Here is a 19,560-nt window from a genome sequence, read left to right on the forward strand (position 1 = left end):
TTCCCAGAAGCTATCTTTCCCTAGCCCAGCACCAGCTGAGGGTGGTGCAGGCAGGTGAGGGGGAACTGGTGCGGGGCTGGTTCTTGCCCAGCCAGGGCTGCGTGGGCAGGGGGTAGCTTCCTTGCTCGCTGTGGGTGTTGGAGGTGGGTGCAGGGGGTGGTGGTGGGGGCAGCTCCCATGCTCTGTGCTGGAGGGTGCCAGGCAACCCTGCCCTGTGCTTCCTGGTCCTGCCAGGCTCCTCGTCCCACCCCAGAGAACAGCCATCAGCCCGTTGGGGAAATAGAACTGACAACTTTATAGATAAAATAAAATTACAACTAAGAGATGGGTGTGGGATCTGCTGCCAGGCAGCTGGAGGCCATGTTGCCAGGGCAGGGGCAGCCACACCATCCCTAGGGGACAAAGGGGCTCCCTGGGGCTCTGCCAGTGTCATGCAGGGGTGTGAGTCCCTGCATGAATGGTGGGTCCTGGGCTCTGCTGGGGCCAGCTGAAGGCAGAGCCCTGGGGAGGGCCATGGGGGTGAGAGGAACCAGGGCAGGATGAGGGAACAGGAGGTGGAGTGCAGCTGGGACGGCACGGACTGGGAGCAGAGGTGGGCACGGTGGGGGGTACAGGACCTCCTGGCCCGTACCCATGTGCCGCAGCCCAGGGGACAGGGGCGCAGAGTCTTCTGGCCAGTGGTTGGGGTCGTGGCCCCAGGCTGGGAGGTGCAGGTGAGCAGTGCCTCCAGCACCAGCTCCCCGAGGTGGGGAAGGGCAGCTGGTGACGGTGAGGGTCCTGGGCAGTCCCCGGCAGGGCACAGTGGCGGCGGTGCCGGGCATGAGGCCTCTCCACTGGTCCCCCAGCAGCTTCCTCCCACCAGTGCGGGGCAAGGGAGGGAGATGCCTGTCTCCCCAGGGGCCTGGGCCCTACGAGATCTGGTTGTTGAGCTGACCTGGGTATTGCTCAAACCGCTTGTTGGCCTCCTCGCTGAGCGCATCACCTGGGCAAGCAGAGGACCAGAGACATCAGGCACTGCTTGTCACCTGTCCCACCAGCACCTCTGCTCCCACCCGAGCTGCCCCAAGACCTCAGACCCTGCCTCCCCACACCAGCCCGGCCACCCTGCCCCAAGCCCCCCTGCTTCCTGCAGCCCCCTCCCAGATCACCCCTGCCAGGACACCCCTACCCTGGTGTCCCCTCGTCCCCACCCCTGTGCCGCGTCCCGGGGCTGTTACCGATGTGGCAGCTGTGCACCCAGATGCGGTGCCCGTCGTACTTGCAGTTGCATTTCATGGCATTGTTGGTGAAGTCACTCTCCGCCACCTCAAAGTTGGGATTGATCACGACCTGTGGGGCACTGTCAGTGAAGGTCGCAGCCCCCTGCCCCACACCCAGCAGTGCTGCAGCCCCGTGCCATGTCAGCTTGGCCTTCCCAGCCTTGGCAGAGCTGCTGCCTGTGGCATGGCCCCCACCACCCCAGCCCTGGCAGGACTGGTCTCCCCAGCTGCAATGGGAACTTCTGGAGGGCTCCGAGGAGCTGGTGGCTGCCGCTGTGTTGGGGTGGCCCTGTCACCGTGCACCATGTGCCCATGTGCAGCAGGAAAGCCCAGGCTGAAGCATGACCAAGCAGTCCCCACACAAGCTCTGTGTGTCTATGGGCAGGACAGGCATTGTCCCACACCAGCATGCACCCCACCAACCCCACCATGCTCCAAACCCACTCAGAGAGCAGGAGAGAGAGGGCCAGGTGGCTGGGGAGCTGGGGCAAAGAGTGGGAGTGGAGGTGGAAGGGATACAAGAGGGATGGGGGGGGTCAGCTCAGCTGCAGCACCTGCAGGATGTAGTTGCCCGGCTTCACGTCAGTGATGTCGATCCACTGGCAGTCGATGTCATGCCGGTACAGGTCCCAGCAGCCCACGGTGATGCCCTGCTCCCCAAAGTTGGCACACTCGTACCGCTTGGCCACATCTGTGGGCAGGAAGAGAGTGTGGCTCGTCCCTGCTGCAGCCCTCTCTGCGCAGCCCCCGTGTCACCCCCTACCCCAGCCTGCGCAATGGCTGGGGACGGGCAGCCCTGCAGTGGGGATATGGGCAGGGATGGTGCCACAAAGCCCCTCGGCACCCACCTTCCTCACACTCGGTGTCCTCCAGGCAGAAGCTGGCTTTGTGTCCCTCCGCCACCTTGGTGCCGTTGGGGGTCAGGATGTCGTAGTGGGTGAAGATGTCCATGCTGTGGTAGTGCCTGCAAGAGGGAGCCCGCAGCGCCCCAGCTGCACCAGTGCCCGGGCACTGGGGAGCTTGGGGGATTTGGGGGGCAGAGGAGAAGCCCCACAGAGCAGACAGGAGACTCGTCCTGTCCTATGGCAGGCCCCCTGCCTGCACCCTCGCTGTTGGGGAAGGTCCCCACAGCCCCTGCTCTGAGGCTGCAGTGCTGTGAAGTTGGGCAGAGCTCAGTCCTGGGAGGGGACATGGCTGTCCCCAAGCCAGATGGCCCAGGCAAGCAGGGGGCTCAGCTTGCAGGGCACGGCCTGCAGCCCCGATTCCTGCCCCCCTAGGGCCCGCAGCCCCAACACTGCTCATCCAGGGACACCCTGAGCCAAAGCAGGCAAAACTGGACACTTGGGCAGCAGAGGGTGCCTCACCTGGCATCACCTGCACCCAGTGTCACCTTCACCCCGCACCACCCTCACCCAGCCCACCCCAGCAGCACCATCACCCTCTCCCCTCCCCTAACTGCCCCAAGGCTGTCCCCCTGCCCATGCCATGCACACACCGGTGGCACTCGTGCCAGACCCAGGAGTGCCGTCCAGCCTTGGGGCGGAAGTCGGCGCGGCCGTTGTTGTGGATCTGGGAGGAGAAGCGGAGCAGGCGGCGGTGGCCGTAGGGCCAGTTGGCCAGGCGGGCCGAGCTGGAGAGGCAGTTCTCCTCGGCGGCGCAGTACAGCATGTGCAGCGGCCGGTCCTCGATGTAGGCCGTCTCCTGCACCAGCGAGGCGTGCAGCAGGAGGTCGGAGGCGGCTGGGGAGCAGGCGGCTGCTCAGGGACAGACGGCTGCCCCGATGCTGGGCGGGCAGCAGGGACGGGGCGAGTGGCCAGCACAGGCAGCCAAGGGAATGCATGCCCTCCCCATGGGCTGGGCACAGGCCAACCCTGCAGCCCCATCATCTGCAAACTCCATCACCCACAGCTCCATTGCTCGTAGCCCCTGACCCTGGAGCACCATTGCCCGCAAACCCCACTGCCTGCAGCCCCCACCACCCACACAGCCCATTGTCCACACACCCCATTGCCCACAGCCCTCATTGCCTGCAGCTCCCACCACCCACACGCCCCATCGCCCACAGCCCCCACCACCGCTCACTCTCGGAGCAGATGACACCCGCGGCAAAGCGTGTGCCCGTGTTCCTGCAGTTCAGGCTGGTGCCGTGGTGCTGGCAGTGGCTCAGGGACATCTCATGGCCAGCACACTTCACCCCGCTCATCACCATCTCCGTCACATTGCTGGCGTCCCAGTACCATGTCTCCTGGGGAGGAAGGTGAGACAGGCTGGGTGGCAGGGCTGGCCACCATGGGTCACCCAGCTCATGCATGCCCAGGCTGCAGCCAGCACCCAGCCACAGTGCAGCCCTGCCCACATACCCAGGCTGCCCACGAGGGTCCCGTCCCACGGCACGGAGCGGTCACATCCCTTTGCCCCCATACAACCAACCCCACAGCCGTCAGGGAAGCGCCGGTGTCTGTGCTCGCTGGGGTGTCCCCAGGGGCCTCCCCGCCGGCACCTACCGTCACTGCGTGCAGGGAGTAGCCCAGGCCGAGCTGGCGACAGGCCACCATCGCCTCCTTGGTGGTCCAGCCATCGCTGCACACTGTGCCCCACTTACTGCCTCGCTTCACCTCCACGCGGCCCTCAAATGTCGTCCTCCCACCAGCTAGGCGGATCTGCAGGGAAGCCCTGGGGCCGTGAGCAGGCACCCCGCACCATGCCACCTCCCACCCCATCCCCTGTCCCGTGTCCCACCCTGTCCCCATCCCCGCGAAGCAGTGGCGGTGGTGCTGGTGGCTCGCTGCCCTGGCCGAGCTGGTGCTGGCACCTACTTGTAAGCCGTGGTTAGCGAATCCCAGACCCAGCTGGCGACAGGCCACCATCGCCTCCAGCGTACCCCAGCCTTCGCCGCAGACCAGACCCCAGCGGGGCTGGTCCCCGTCACCAGCCCCCACCGCTACCTCGACCCGCCCCTCGAAGCGGCTCCGGCCCCCGCTCAGCCGAATCTGCAGAGAGAAGCAGTGGCAGCATCATCATCGTCATAAGCGATGCTCCTGCTGCTAGGGCTGCATCCCGCAGGATGGTCCTGCCCAGCGCCCAGCTGCCGCACCCCCATGGACCCTGAGCCAGGGACTTAGGGGCACACAGGGAAGTGGCAGCCAGGAGCTGAGTGGAGCCAAGCACAGCTTTGGTCAGCAGGGACTTCACCAAAAATGGCAAGTTTGGGGCCAAGAAATTGCTTGTGAGTTTGGGAACTGTCTCACCAAAGCAGGAAAAAATGGTTCATTTTGAAATGGCATTCTCATTTCAGAAATGACAGGTATGAGAGTTAAAAATTATTAAAGAGCCCACAGCAGATGAAATGACAGGGCAGGGCAAACAGGAACACAGGGCTCCATTCGCTCATTTCATCATCAGTAAAAAAAAAATCTCTCTTGGTTGGCCCACAGTGATTTTTTTTTTTTCTGGTGCTTCTCCTGGGGAGCTGGCACGGGCTGGCAGCAGGGAGAGCAGCAGGGAGCAGTTGCCCCACACCACCCCATGCGGCGGGGTACCACAGGGCACCCACAGCCCCCCATGGCCCCCCTTCCACCTCTAGTCCTCACAGGGGCAGCTAGGGACTCCCACCCACAAAATCCCAAAGCCCCCCAGGGCAGCCCTTGCCTCACACCAGGAGAACATGTGTGGGGTGTGATGGGGTGCAGAGGAGGAGAGATGATGGGCCATCCTACAGCCGGTCCCGTGGGCCCTCCCCCAGCAGCCCTCTCTGGGGGCCCTGATGCTGGCACCTGCCAGGCACCATGGCCCCACAGATGCTGGCAGCCCCCCACAACGCGCACCAGGTTCTCGTAGCCCATGTAGGGGATGTTGCAGCGGACGGCCGCGTCTTCTGTGTGCTTGCAGTCCTCCTGTGTGATGTTCTTGAAGGGGCAGCTCCAAAGGGACTTCTCAGTGCCCAGGCACTGCACCTCGTTGATGTGGATGGGCCCCGTCCCTGCCAGGGGGAGAGAACAACTGAGGTCCCAGTGACACAGGAACAGCCATGGCCATCCACTCCTCACGGCTGCCTTTGCTCCTCGGCGTGCACGGAGGGAGCCTGGCACACTCCTGGCCTCCATGGCTACTGCCCAGGGCAGCATGGCTGAGTGGCCACGGTCCCCTGGGGATGCTTGGGGCAAGCCCTGCACCACATGTGGCTGGCAGCCAGGTGCCCACAGGACAAGCCTGGCCATGGTTCCCCCCCAGCCCAGCAGAGGCTTGCACCCAGCCAAGTGCCTTTTGTCCACAGGCAGGAGGGCGATGCCTGGCCCCTCCACCCCAGCACCCTCACCTTGTCCCATGCGTGCCCCGGTGAGGGCCTCCTTGGCGCTGCCGAAGCCCAGCTCTCGGCACACCACGCTGGCTGACAGCAGGTTCCAGCGGTCGTCACAGATGGTGCCCCACTCGCTGCTCTTGAGCACCTCGACGCGGCCCTCACCGACCTTCGCACCACCCTTCAGCCGGATCCGTGGCTGCAGGGGAGCAAGGTCAAGGTAAGGGACAACATGGTATGGGAAAGCAGGGTATGGCACAGTGCAACACCGCATGGCACGGCACGGTGTGGCACAACACAGTGCAGCACAGGGGTTGCTGGCCATGATGCCTGGGATGTGCAGGGAGAGGACACCGTCCTCACCTTCTACTCCATGAGTTGGTCACCCAGGGACCCACGCACCCGCTCTTGGGTGCAGCCCAGGGGTCAGAGCCCTGCAGTGGCAAGCTGTGGGCCACCACAGGACTTGGCCCCCCTCCCCAAGGGGCTCACCTGGCCCTGCTGCTGTTGGCGCTGCTTCTTCTTGTGGCCATTGCCAGTGGCAAAGAGGGGCCCAGGCACGCAGCTGACAACGGCGGGCATGCCGGCCCCACAGGCGGACGAGGTGTTGCCCCGGTAGAACTCGAAGGAGCACATGGAGAGGTGCACCTCTGTCCCCGTGCAGGACACAGAGTGCAGGCGGTAGTTGAGCTGCTGCCGCTCGGTGAAGAGCCTGCGAGGAGAGAGGAGCCCTGAGACAGGACTGGCAGGGGCAACCAGCAGCAGAGGTGTCGATGGCCACCCTGCCTGCGGCTGCACTCGCTGTCCGTGCCCCTTCCGCTGTCCCCTGGGGAGAGATGCTCGGTGACTGCGGGTCACCCACCCCTCACCGGCTGCCTGCCCCACATCCCCGGCAGCACGGGGACACGCACAGTGACAATGGCACTGAGTGGGGGTCCTGGCACTCAGGCTCTCCACCAGAGCCATTTACCTCTTCTTGGACCCTACGTCCTCCCTGCGCTTTTGTTTAGGCTGAGATTTGGAGGCCAGCCTGGAAAACAGAAAACAACCGTCAAGGAGCCCAAGGCCTCAGGCTGTCACCTCCACTGGCTGCAGTGACACAGGGAGCACAACCTGCCCCGGTTGTCACTGCAGACTGAACTGGGCACGCTGGCCTCCCAGGGAGACTCATGCACGTCCCCTTTGTGTCACACACGGGTGCAATGGCATCATCTGCTGCCAGCAACGTGACAGAACTGCCCTCCACAGCAATGATGCAGTTTCCTGCCCACCTCCCACCAGGAAACTGTGCCGGATGCAGCAACATCCTGTGCTGCCTTGTCACACAGCAGAAGATCAAACACCACCGGCAACGATTTGATCTGCCGGGTACAAGTGAGGTGTGCCCATGTCCTCATCCAGACACCAGACAACGTCACTGCGCCGTGCTCAAGGGGAGCGAGACGCCCAGCAAGCACAGCACCAAGCAAGCAGCGCAGGTGGAAAGTGCTGTCCCCAGTGCCACAGGGCAAGGTGACACTCGCTGCAGGCTTGCAACAACCCCCTGCCAGCGAGGGGAGCTCCCTGGGCACACACTCAGTGCTGCAGGGAAGATGAGGCTGCCTGGGGCTGGCACACACATGATGTAGGTATGGTCCAAACACGTTCAAACGCTTGGCTTCACACAGGGAGGAAGATGCCAAGCAGGGCCAAAACCCCAGGGACCACAAGGAGCGAAGAGCAGAGTGCCTCAAAACAGGGCAGGGGACTGCCACCTGCCAGGGACCAGGCAAAACCAAGCCTGGCAACTGACTCCACTGGCAGGTTTGTGTCATCCCACACAGCCCAGTGAGCCCCAGGATACAGCACAAGCCTGCCAGGAGCTGGGATTCAAATGTCCACACGAAGGACATCAGTGCCCCTTCGCACTCATGAAATGACCTCTCGATCCTGCACCCAGTTCTGGGTCCCCAGTACAACAAAGACATCAGCTAAGCAATGCAAGCTCTGGGGAGAGCCACCAAGACAGTCAGGGTTGGAGGAGAGATGGGGGCACAGGGCTGCTCCAGCCAGGGGGCCAAGATGGCTGGACCTGGACCTGCACCTGTCAGGGAGCCAGGGCCCAGCTCTTCCAGCTGTGGGAGGGAAGAGGAGGAAAGAAAACTGGCATAACTGGCAATGCAAGGCTCAGAATTGATATAAGGAAAACTTTTCTCCCCTGAAGCCTGTTCAGCATTGGGGCAGAGGCCACGAGGCTGTGGGATCACCATCCAACTGGATGAAGCCCTGGGCTGACCCACAGCTGGCCCTGCTCCACACTGGGGGTTGGACCAGGACTCCCTGAGGTCCCTTCCAGCCTGGATTAGCCTGTGACTCCACATATGACTGCAGCCATGCAGCCCTAAATTTATCAGCCCCACCAAACCAGCGTGTGGCTTTCAGGAGTCAGCTCCTGCTTCAGTCAGAGGGAAGGGAGCACATGGCAGATTCATGGACTTCACAGAGAGTTTCACCCAGTGCCGCAGGAGAAATACCTGCTCAATGGAAAAGGGGCAGCCAGCACCAAGCCAGACAAATAACAGCACGTTGAAGTGAATGGCACCTGTGGGTGCAGGTTTGAGGAGACCCCACAGGCTTACCCCGTCTGGATTTCTATCACCTGTGCAGACATGGCTGCAGGAGCTGGTGAGGCTGCCTGTTGGGGACACAAAGCTGGGAAGTGTCATGTAAAGAGCTTGGGATGGGTCCAGAGTGTGGGGCACCTTCGGCACCAGGGAAGGTGGTGGGACCAGGACAAGGTCATGTGCTGGTCTCCGTGCAGCAGTGGACTCAGGTGAGAAGTGCCATGCTATAACCCAGAGAGGATGGGCTCTGGCTCACCGCACCCTCCATCCACCATCCACCATCCACCTGGCAGCAGGGCTGAGGGATGGAGGGAAAGGGCAGCCAGACTACCCCTGGGACTGGCAGGAAGGCAGCAAGAGCGAGTGGGCAGAGGGTGCAAGAGATCCTGAGCAGATGCAGCACTCACGACAAGACCTGCCACACCGTGCCCGTCACACCGCTGCCCAGCACTGCTGTGCCCCACACCCTGGTGCCCAGCACGGTTAGCACTGCTGAGCGGGTGCTCTCATGCCTGCACCAGCTCACCCTGCAGGGAATGGAGGGGTGTGCAGCCTTTCCAGCTTCCCCACTGCTGCTTTCTCACAAAAGCAGCCCATTTCCACAACACTCCCTCCTCATCCACCAGGAGAGACAGCTCCACTCCGAGGCCTCCAGTCCCCCATAGGGCTGCAGCACAGGACATCACAGTCCTCTCCGTGTCTCCCAGGGGACCCTGCCCCCAGTGGGTCTGTGCTGCAGACCCTGACCCCTGTGCCAGGACTCCTGCCTGGTGCGTGGGATGGGGGCTGCTCTGCCTGGGGCATGGCCAGCCTGGGAGAAAGATCGTCTCTCATGGGGAATGAGGGACCCTGGTGTGCACAGACAGGTCCCACCGGGGTGGGGTTTGTCCTGCCTGCCCAGCACAGCCCGGGCTCTTGGTCTGCTCCATCCGGATCCATTTGTGCCAGGATCCGTTCCAACGGCAGAGACCGGCGGGGCCAGACAGCCCATCTCTGCCGAGAGCTCAGCAGATGGGGCGCCCTGGCCCCTTACCTGCTGCCTGGCTTCGGGCTCCGGCCCTTCATCCTGGCTGTGCGCTTCAACCGCCTGTGGGAGCAACACCACAGCTGCCCAGTTAGGGGTGGGTGCAGCGCCGGGCACCACGCTGGGCCCCATGCTGTGGGTATCATGCCCGTGCCCATACCAATGGATCCTTTGCTCCAGCTGTGCTGCAGCTGGAGCATCCCTGACTGACTCGGCTGAAAACCTCCCTTTGGCACAGGGAGCACCGCACTCTGTGCCAGAGGGAAATGTGGAGGTGCACCCCTGCCAGGGAGCAAAAACTGCCCTCTTGGAATGGCCTCTGCAGTAGTGCATGGGGCAAGTGGGCAGCCATGGCCCCACTGATGAGCCACTGCCCCCTGGCTTGGTTAGCACGTGGCCATATGGGCAGCTGTGGCTAGCACTGGAGAGCAACAGGCATGGGAGGAATGCTGGGGAGCCACAATGCCCAACAGCATGGACACCTGCTGTTCCCCCAGCACCGCCCCGTGTCCCTGGCACTGTCCCCAGCTCTGCCCTAGCCCCGTGCTCCCAGCTCTGCTCCAACACCCTAGCCCTGCAGGCTCACCGCTGGCCTCACTCACTTGTAGAAGTTCCTGTTCACCTTCTTCTCAGCAGGAAAGCCCATCATGCCGCAGATGACACGGCTGTTCTGGCTGTTCCAGCCCTCGTCGCAGATCTGTGCCCAGCCATCCTTGTAGCGCACCTCCACGATGCCCTCCGTCACCGGCAGCTGCCTCCGGGACCCGGTCACCACCGACCGCAGGCGGACCTCCTCCACGTGGCTCTGCTCCGTCTGCAGGGCACAGGGCAGCACAGGCTTCCACTGCACCCTGCCGCCCCAGATCCCTGCCAGCCCTTTCCCAGGGATGCCCTGGGGATGCAGGCACCCACAGGAGATGGGATCCCAAGTCCCAGGTGGGGAACAGGGACAGCCAGGTCCTGCATTCCTGCAGGACACATCCAACAGCCCTGGGGGCCAAGGACCTAATCCCATCCCGTGCAGCCACTGCCCCACGTCTCCCTGCCACTCCAGGAGCACCTCATGGAAGTGCAGCCAGAAGGGCCAGTGTTGCCATCCCGTCACTTCAGGACCATGTACCCTGAGGGAGGGTGACCAGACCACCCCAAGCCCAGGCACCCGCCCAGAGCAGGACAGCAGCAGAGAGGGCCAGGACAGTGGGAACAGCCTGCCGGACACATCCCCAACCCCACTTGCCCCACAGGAGACCTGCCATCCCACGCTCAGAGCTGTGCCATGGCCCCACATCGAAACCACATCCTGAGCAGAGCCTCATCCTCCTCAGGCACCATGGCTGGGGGAAACAAGAGCCCCAGCCGGGAAGAGAAGGGCAGCCATGAAAGCTGGTCTGAGAAACAGAGAGTTTGGAAGAGAGAGAGGGAGAGGCCAAGTGTGCGAGAGAAGTGTGGCATGGAGGAGCAGGTCTGGGAATGAGGGTCCCCAGGAGGCAGGAGAAAGAAGAAAACAAGCTGCAGGGATATGAGACAGACAGACCCTCTGCCCCAGAGAAGCTGCTGGGGGAATCAGCAGCTCGGGATGCTCAGAGGAGGTTGTGGCAGCGCTGGGTCCCATGCAGGGCAGGGGAGCGATGTGCCTGCTGCAGGGTGGCCCAGCACAGTGCCAACTGCTCCCTACGGCCCCAGAGCCCGGCTGGGCTGGGTCCACCTCAGGGAAATACATGTTCATGCAACTCAGGGGCACTGTGGGTGCCGGGAGCCAGGGCAGAGGGGTAGCATGCTTGGGAGATGTGGACAGCCCGTGTGCTAGGGCTGAGAGAAGGCACTGACAGAGTCCCCTGGTCCTGCACATGGGGACCCTGCCAGTGTGCGGCGGTGAGGCTGCCTCCTGACTATTTGGAGACAACTGAGGCCAGGCTGGGCTGCCCCACCGCAGGGCTGCCCCACGGCGGAGCTCCTGACAGCTGGCTCTGCAGGATCCTGGGCAGCACCAGCTGCCCACCCTGGCCAGCAGCTTCCTCACCTCGATGACATTGGAGTCCTTGAAGCCTGGGATGCGCTCGTCCTTGCAGATGACACCCGCATCTTCCTCATGGCTGCAGTCACTGTTCCCCCAGCCCCGGTGTTTGCAGTCTGCAATGCTCTTCTCTCCTCCGGCACAATTCACGTTGTCCAGCCAGATCCGCCCTGTCAAGACACCAGGGCCAGGGGTGAGGGGGGGCCCAGCCCACACATCAACTCCTGGGCCCAGGGAAGGTGCCTGTGGAGCACGGCCAGGGACTGCGCAGGAGTGTGGATGTTGGGCTGGGGGCAGCCCTCCCTTGGCACAAACGAGGCCGGTGAAATGCCAAGAGTAAAGCCCTGAGTGGAGAGATCTGCAAACAAGGAGTTTCCACCTCCCCAAGGAGCTGCTTTGCCAGGCACAACCCCCACCATGTAACGTGCCCCCCGGGCTCTTTACAGCATCTCACCTGCAGCACAACCCACTACACCCCTGCACCCTGTGCCCACAGCAGCCCAGACCCACAGCCCCCCTAGAGCCCCCAGGGGCACGCACATCCCCACCGCTGCAGGCACAGCTGCTCACACACAAACACAGAGTTTCCCAGCCAGCTTCGCACGTGCACACACACACGTGTGCACACACACACACACTGCTGGGCATTCAGCAAACCCAAGATCCACCTGGCCCCCTGCCCCACCACCAGGGCCAAGCACACTGCCCCATGGCAGGGGGCTGATGTGCAGCCGCAGCCAGGCTGGCCCAGGCTCACGCAGTACTGGGGGGCTGTGCCCACCGCCCCTCTCTTACCGACGCCTTTGCCGTACTTGGCGCTGTGGGCCCAGCCAGTGGCAGCCACAAAGCCCAGGTGCCGGCACAGGACTTGCGCGTTGGCCAGCGTGAAGTCGTCATCGCAGATGGTGCCCCACTCGTCATTGTAGAAGACCTCCACACGGCCCTCGTTGTGCTTGCGCGGGTAGCCGGCCAGGCGGAACTTCAGCTGGGGTGAGGAGGTGTGCGTGGGGCCCGGGGGCGTGGGCTGGGCGCTGCCCACCCACAGCCACACGCTGCTCAGCAGCACCAGCAGCTCCTGCCGTGCCCACATGCCGCAGCTTCCCATGGCGGCTCGGCCCTGTGAGAGCAGAAAGGGTCAGGGCATGTGGGATGGATGAGCCGTGCCAAAACACCACACTCCCCTCATCCAGCTGGTTAAACCCCAGGCAGCTCTGCTCAGCACCAGCATGCCCATGCATCTCGTCCCCATGGTGGGGCCAGTTGGCTCTTGCTGCCCTCCCGGTGGTCCCTATGTGCAGCCCCCCGCACTGGCCCTGCACCCCCAGGGCCAGGTCTCTGCCCAGCGCCTCCCCAGCACTTCACACCCCTCTGCCAACAACCACTACCACTGTTCCACCAGCTCACATCTCCTGTGCCACAGGGCAGACAGGCAAAGGGGTGTGCATCACCTTCGGGAGAGACACAGAAAGGAGGGGATCAGCTGCCAGAGCAGAAGGAGCTGGAATGGCACCAGAGCCCAGGGAAAGCCCAGCTGGACTGGCCAGGAGCTTCATCCACCAGGAGCAGTGCAATGGCCACTGGTGGTGAGGGGCTGCCAGTCCACGCTCCTGCCCACTGCGCGGAGCAAAGCAGCCAGAGCCTTTCACATTCCTCTCTGTGCGGCATTTCTCCAGCCCTCCAATAACATCTGTGGCTCCCTGAATACCTGAGGGAGATGTGGTATTCCTGCACCAGCCCCATCGGCAAACAATGGTGAAAACACTTCTCTGTGAACCGCCATCCCATGCTCTATTCCCATTCATCCCGCCAGGGACCACTTTAACCCTGTGGGTGCCGCGGCAGCCCAAGAACAGCACTTCTGCATGGGCAGTGTCAGCCCTGCTCCAGGCTGGGCTCACTGCCTGCCTCCTGCCACCACAGCCTCACGTCACCTTTCCAGCCAGTCCCTTCCACAGGTGGGAAAGCACACCTCCAAACTTGGGAGTCCCCCCCAGGACAAGCCCACCAGAAATACATCTCTGTGCCCTACATTGCCCCCCCGAGAGCAGATCCTGCACTCATCCAGATTGTGTTTGTCATTAGACAACGTTAAAAAGAATAAGGTCTGGCTCACCCACGAGTAGGGCTGATTTAAGACTCCAACGTTTAGCTACACGGTTACCCAGGAAGGAAAACAAATGCAAATCCTGCAGATGCTCCCAGCGTGGGGCTGTGCCACAGGGACCCTTCTCGCAGACCCTTCCCCATGGTGCTTCCTTAGCCAGCACGCTGCCCTGCGAGCCTTCATCCCTGCCCTCTCATGGCTCACTGCCTACATGCCACTTCAGTGGGATTGCCAGGGTGTATTGGGGCATCCTCGGGGATCTCCTCTGCTCTTTAGATGCCCCACTGTAGGAGCCACTGGACTAAAGCCTATCCGTGTGTTGCCCCTTTGCTCCTGGCCCCTCGGCACCTGTGGGGTGACAGCAAGGTTCCCACAGCGGCTTTGGGAAGGGGGTCCTCACAGAGAAAAGGGGACATGGAGTTCCCCCTGGGCCAGCAGAGCCTCTCCAGGGCCTCACCATCAGCGGGGCCACCAACACAGGGCTTGAGCCTGGCACAGTTGACCCACCATCCCTCCAGCGCTTGGTTCAGGGTTGCCACAGAGGCTCTGCTAGCAGGAATCAGCCCTCTTTCTGCTCTGGTCACTCTTCCAGATGATGGAAGTCAGGTCACCCCTCCAGCTGCTGGGAATGCCTCCTGGACCCAAGGCAAGGATGAAACAGGATGGTGCCCGGAGACAGCCCCTTTTCCATGCCCACTGCAGCAACAAAACTCCTGAAGGTGCTGCCCAGCCCTGCTGCCTGCCTGACCCTTCAGGCATGCGCCATGTTGGAGGTGCCACCAAGAGCAGTGAGTCCCTTGCACTGAGTCCCTGGTGGCCACAGGGATGCTTGGGGAGAGAGGACCAACACCAGTCCAGGCCAGTGCAAGACATGTGGTGGGAAGCACATGAACCTCCTTGGGGCAATCACATCAGCTCCAGGTCCAGCTCTCTCCTCTGTCACAGCCTGGGGTCTGGGGGACACCACAGTGCTGATGGAGACACAACAGCAGGCAGGAATTCGAGGGCAGCCCACAAGCCCTGGGGCTGGTGGGAGCTGGCTCTGGGCTCCCCACACCTCAGCTGCCTGCTTTGGCACTGCGAGAACAAAACAAAGCCCAGCGGGAAGCATATTTGCGGGCAGGCAGCAGGGAAACGCTTTGCTGAACCATTTAATCAGCCTGTTATGGCAGCAGAAGGAGGAGGGCAGGCGCAAAAGGCCACCCCAGCCCTGCCAGCAGCTCAGGGAGGGGGTAGTCTCTGGGCTCAGAACGGGCAGGCAGGGCAGGAACACCCCATCCACATCTCTGCTCTGTCTGGAAAGCGGAGAAGGGATGAGCTTACCATCTCACAGCAGTGATAAACACTTCTTACTCTGCCCATCGGTGACTGAGGGGACATCCCCCCCTGCCCAAATGAAGCACTGTAAATCCCCAGAGCCATATCACTTTGCACAACGCACACACATCCCTTGGGAGACTGGGAAAGCTGGAAGCGCATAGGGACTAAAAGCTTCACCGGCACTTGCACTCAACGAGCAAGATGATCTCTGCTGCTGCAGCCTGTGGGCAGGCTCCAGGGTGTTTTGCGCTGGGGTCAACACAACGCTAAAGGACAGCAGCACAATTAATGCCAATCTCCCCAGTTCTGCAGAAATAGCCCGTGTCAGAAAGCCGGTATGACCTTTTATGAGATCACAGGTTTGGTTAATTGGAGTAACTGTGTTGATATAACAGGCTGAGACTGGAAGGCATTCAATTCATCTTGCACCACCTTTTAATGAATAATTAGCACTCAACAAAATCAGTGCACCTTCTACTAAGTGGATTAAAACTGGTCACCTGCTGAAACTAAAATGTGGATACAACTGGGAAGTCACCATTCTGTGGGCTTTCTGGTCACATGCTTTTCAAAGCAAAACCATGTCTGGAGGAGGTAAAAAGTCCTCTCCTGGTACAGTCTGCAAAGACAGAAATGGGTGGGAGTGTGCAGAACCACGATGGGGACAGACCTGGACAGTGTGGTAAAATGGCATCATGTAGCCTATATCCTCTACTACAAGGAAAATTTAAACCTGTGCATTTAGGAACAAAGCATTTAGGACCAGAGAGACCAGAACATGGCACCTGAGAAAGTGGCTTTGTGTGGCAAAGCACTGAGTCCTCACAGAGCCCCAGTCCCCACCGAGCCCCAGCAGTGTGACCTCTGGGATCTGGTATGCTCAGACTGAGCAGGATCACTGAAATCATGGGTGTCAGTGACACGCAGCCCTGCGTCGACATGGGGCAGCCCCACACGTGCCTGCAGCCTCACAGCCCTGCCAGAAGGGTGCCTGGCCCCATGTCTGGCTGGGAACGAGGCACAGCCAGAGGAACTGATGCTGGGAGGGCCCCCATGTCCTGACACCGTGGTGGTCAGTGCGAGAGCCAAATGGTTCCAAGCTCTACAGCAGTGGCAGGAGGTGCCGTGGGAGAGGGCAGGGACATCCAGCTGCAGCCCCACTCTGGCACCCCCAGCTCAGCTACCTCAGCCTCTGTATTTAAAAGCCCCCTGTGGATTTCTCTTCCTCACAGTCCTTGAGCTGCCTCTGAACCTGCTCAAGCTTCTGCCATCCATTTCTGCATTAACCCCAGCTTGCTGTCACCCTCAGCCCTCTTCTCCTGGTCATGGCTTTCCTCCGCTCAGGCTCCAGCGTCCCTCATTCCCACCACAGTTCCTCTGCCCTTGCAGCTCAGCCTGCCCTCAGCTCCTGCTGCTCATCTCGCCATTTCCCAGTGAAATGCCCTGCTGAGGTCTGCATGGGCCAAGAGCACTCCCCGCACCCAGGGTAACCTCGGATAGCTGGGGGGCTGGCAGCGTCAGGTCCCCAGGGCATGGCACGAGCTGTTTCCCCGTTTCCGTACTATCTCCTTCTCTGAACGAGCTTCCGAGCCCATGTGCCAGGGAGGTCAGGCTAACAGGGCTCTCATTGTCCAGATCACTTTTTCCACGGTCTGAAACCCAAGCAGCACGTTTGCTCTCCTCCAGCCGTGTGACGCTGCCCGACTTCCCCGCTCTGCTGGCAGGCTTGGATCCCGGGGAGCCCACCCCCAGCCCCGGCGGGGCCGTCCCGGGGAGCTGCGGGACGGGCGGATGGGGCTGATCCCCACACAGCATCTCCCGGTTTCAGCCTGGGGCCCCTTCCCTCCACCCCGATCCAGCTTTAAGGGACCCCAGTCCTGGCAGGGCAGGAGGGCAGAAGGTCCTTGCCAGGGTTGGGGCAGACAAGCTGGGAAGGTGTCCCTCCACCCTGGAGGGGATGACCAAGCAGCACAAGAGTTCCAAGGGAGATTTCCCGTCTCCCTCCTGTCTCTGGCCAGGGGAAGGTGGACCGCTTTGCCCAGCCTCCACGGGCTATTCCTGCTGAAAGCAAGGATCCCAGCAGGGTGATGGCTCCCACCCCGTTAGCACACGGGACAGCTGGTGCCACGAGCAGCACAGCCGGAGGACATGAGCACCGGTGCTTTCGGAGGAGCAGGAATCTGCAGGAACTGCACACATCCCCTGGCGACGGCGAAAGGCAGAGGTGCAGACAGCCTTGGCACAGCCAGCCAGCACCTGCGGAGGGGCAGGGGAATCTCCTGGGACAGGGACAGGGTGTCCAGGTGTGTCCCTTGGCTGCCACCACCGCACGGTTTAGCAGGAGCTGGGCACAGTCCTGCCCAGCCTCATCTGCCCCAGCCAGGGACAGTCTCCTCTTGGACTGGGGCTCCTGCCAGAGCCGCCAGCTGGCCTGTGCCGTGACGAACGTGCCCACCCCGGCACACAAGCCGGCTCAGACACACAGCAGCCCTCACGCTGCAAGTGGAAAGGGCTCGGGAGGACGGGCTGGCCCTGAGCGAATGCTGGGCGTGGGAGCCGGAGAGCAGCCCGGGGCCTCCCCACTGCCCAGGAAACCTCAGGAATGTCCCGGCCGGGCGTGCACAGGGCCCAGAGCCACATCCCGGCCCGCGGCACAGCTGGCGCTGGCAGCCGGGCATCCAGGGCTGAAACCCCAAGGCTCCCCGCACAGCCCTGGCCTCAGCACCATGCTGCCGAGGCTGGCATGGCCACAGGGACCCTTTGGTGCCGAGGGCAGCCCTGCACAGCAGCAGGAGCCATGGCACTTCTTCACCTGCTCCCATGCCAGCCCCACCAGCTCTGCCTGTCCCAATGGACCATGGTGGCTCCTGTGCCCCCCCACTATTGCTCTGCTCCCCTGACAGCATCTTGCACAGGGGCTGCACCTCCTGGAGAGGCTCAGCCATGCTGGAGGGGCTGAGTGGTGCTGATGAGGGGTGCCCAGAGCCCAGGGGGGATATTGGCTCCCAAGGGCTGTTCCAACTTGAATTGCCATTCAGCACTCACCAAACACCCAGGGGGTATTGGTCTGTCCCCCCATGAAGGGCAAACAAATCTTGGGAAGGGGCAGCTTCTGATGAACCATTGCCCCTGGCAAGTCGGCGTGTTTGATCAGAGTGTGTTAGGGCAGCCACGTGCAGGGCGTCCCCGCGCCACGGGGATGACATCCCAGGCCACAGCAGCTGGGCCATGGCGGGCGCCACTGCAACATGTTCTCTTAACAGAGGCCTTGGACACACATGGGGACACAGAGCAACCCAGGCACTGACAACTAGAAGGACTCAGAGAAGAGCAGCTCAAGTGACCGAAGACCTGGGAAACTTGCCAGCACAAGGAGGAAGAAGCTCCCTCTGTTTATCCTTCCTTGGGAAGTTTAAGGGATGACATAGTCACGTTCTGCCGAGGCCCACAACAGGACATCCCTGAGAGCGTGGGGTCGCGTCCCCAGCACTCGGAGTAGGAGAAGGTCTGGTGGGTCCCATGGCTTCACATGCTCAGATCCATCCCTCCCCTTCTCCCCAGGGCCCCAGCACGCACAGCCCAGCACTGGCCCTTTCGCAATCCTGACTGCCTGGATGGGCCTGCTCCACTATTCCTGCTTCCTGGCAGCCCTGGGGTGTCAGGAGTGTGTGTGCATGAACTGGGGGAGCCCCAACACCCCCGCTTAACTCCCTGCCTGCTGGGATCCCATAGGATCAAAAGTCTGGGGTGACCACAGCCACAGTCTGGAGGGCAGCAGGGCTGCACAGCTGAACTTGTCCCAGAAACACCAGAGAGCAGTCCCGGGCCACCACAGAAGCCTGGGCACCTTGGCAGGCTTGGAGACACGTCCCAACACTACCCACCTCCCACTGGCTGGGAGCTCACTGTCCCAAAGGCAGGGTGCCTGTCCACGCTATCCTGCTGCATGCCCCCGTCCTGGGCAGTGACAGGGACACTGCTGTGGACAGCATACCCCAGCTTTTGGGCTGCCCAGGGTGTCACCTGGGGCAGAGCACTGAGCACACACCAGGACTGCGCTTCCCTTCCCCTGCTGACTCTGGCTCCAGCCCCACGGGGCCACCTGATGTCCCCCTGTCCTGCTGTCACCCTCTAAGCCAGGACAGGTCACAGTACAGCTCTTTGCAGTTCCTAACACCACCCAGTTTCTCTAGGACACAGCAGGACCCTCAGCTCTGCCAGGGGCTGCCTGCTCTGCTCTGGGCTCCCCTGGGCTCTGGAGGGGCAGCCCTGGGAGGAACCAGCTGCAGGCGGGAGGGAAAGACCCCAGAGGAATGTGCAGGCACTGCAGCCATCAGCCAGTCTCCAGAGCCCAGAGGGGCAGGCGGTGGGATCTGGGGGACCCAGGCACCCCAGAGCAGAGAGGCAACCTGCTTGGAGCTACTGGGTGACCTGCTCAGCTGCCTGCCTGCTCCTCTGGAGAGCAGCTGGGAAGATGCCGGGCCAGCAACGAAGAGGGAACGCATCCCCAGCCCTCACACCTCACGTCCCTTCATCCATCCTCTCCTCCAAGGGCCACAGCAAATTCCATCTTCACGGAAATCCTGCGTCTCCACTGGCCTTTGCAAACCGCAGCTCAGCAAACAAGCCTCCCGAAGCCCGCTCGGGGACACGGTGTGGCTGCACAGCCCCGACGCGGCACCCCACAGACCCGCGGGCTCTGCTGGGCACCCCTTCCCGTCGAGTGGGCGGGGAACACGCGCTGCCCGCACCCACTCCCACGCGGGGACCGGCGACACACAGCCCCCCGCCGCCGGCAGAGCGCACAAAGCCAGCTTTCGGTACCAAACGCCGGGCAGCCACCCGAGAGCCAGGAGGAAGCCGAAGCCCGCACCCCACACACACGGCCCAGACGCGCTCCGACAACCAGGGGGTTGTGGGGTGGTGAAACAGGCACCCC

At 62.3% G+C, this 19,560-nt stretch overlaps 1 protein-coding gene across 6 annotated transcripts; it reads right to left on the minus strand.

The window, feature by feature from the left end:
* Positions 1-271: 271 nt before the first annotated feature.
* On the minus strand, positions 272-12,310 carry LOXL3 (lysyl oxidase like 3). 6 transcript variants are annotated; one of them, XM_014945329.1, is made up of 15 exons: positions 11,993-12,310; positions 11,204-11,367; positions 9,786-9,997; positions 9,193-9,246; positions 6,527-6,586; positions 6,049-6,268; positions 5,575-5,755; positions 5,084-5,238; positions 3,764-3,919; positions 3,342-3,504; positions 2,755-2,998; positions 2,108-2,223; positions 1,814-1,950; positions 1,218-1,329; positions 272-982 (listed from the first exon to the last, which is right to left on the minus strand). In XM_014945329.1, exons 1-15 carry the CDS (start codon positions 12,300-12,302, stop codon positions 909-911), a joined length of 2,358 nt encoding a protein of 785 aa, XP_014800815.1. In that variant the 5' UTR covers positions 12,303-12,310; the 3' UTR covers positions 272-908. The 6 variants fall into 6 exon arrangements, 5 of the variants coding, with proteins under 5 accessions (XP_014800815.1, XP_014800806.1, XP_014800825.1 ...); XM_014945320.1 differs by lacking the exon at positions 3,764-3,919 and adding an exon at positions 4,076-4,249; XR_001412412.1 differs by lacking the exon at positions 3,764-3,919 and adding an exon at positions 4,076-4,249 and having other exon boundaries at positions 928-982; positions 2,755-2,960.
* Positions 12,311-19,560: the final 7,250 nt, after the last annotated feature.

The sequence above is a fragment of the Calidris pugnax genome, unplaced genomic scaffold, assembly GCF_001431845.1.
Source record: "Calidris pugnax isolate Ruff unplaced genomic scaffold, ASM143184v1 scaffold15, whole genome shotgun sequence".
In the NCBI taxonomy this organism is placed as follows: Eukaryota; Metazoa; Chordata; class Aves; order Charadriiformes; family Scolopacidae; genus Calidris; species Calidris pugnax.

What these genes read in the sequence shown, in the direction of transcription:
- LOXL3 (XM_014945320.1), bottom strand. Translation starts at nt 12,302, where the DNA reads ATGGGAAGCTGCGGCATGTGGGCACGGCAGGAGCTGCTGGTGCTGCTG. An exon ending in GGGTGTCATCTGCTCCGAGA is followed by an intron (nt 2,999 to 3,341) that starts GTGAGCGGTGGT and finishes CCTGCTCCCCAG; the next exon opens with CCGCCTCCGACCTCCTGCTG. An exon ending in GTCTGGCACGAGTGCCACCG is followed by an intron (nt 2,224 to 2,754) that starts GTGTGTGCATGG and finishes TCCCTCTTGCAG; the next exon opens with GCACTACCACAGCATGGACA.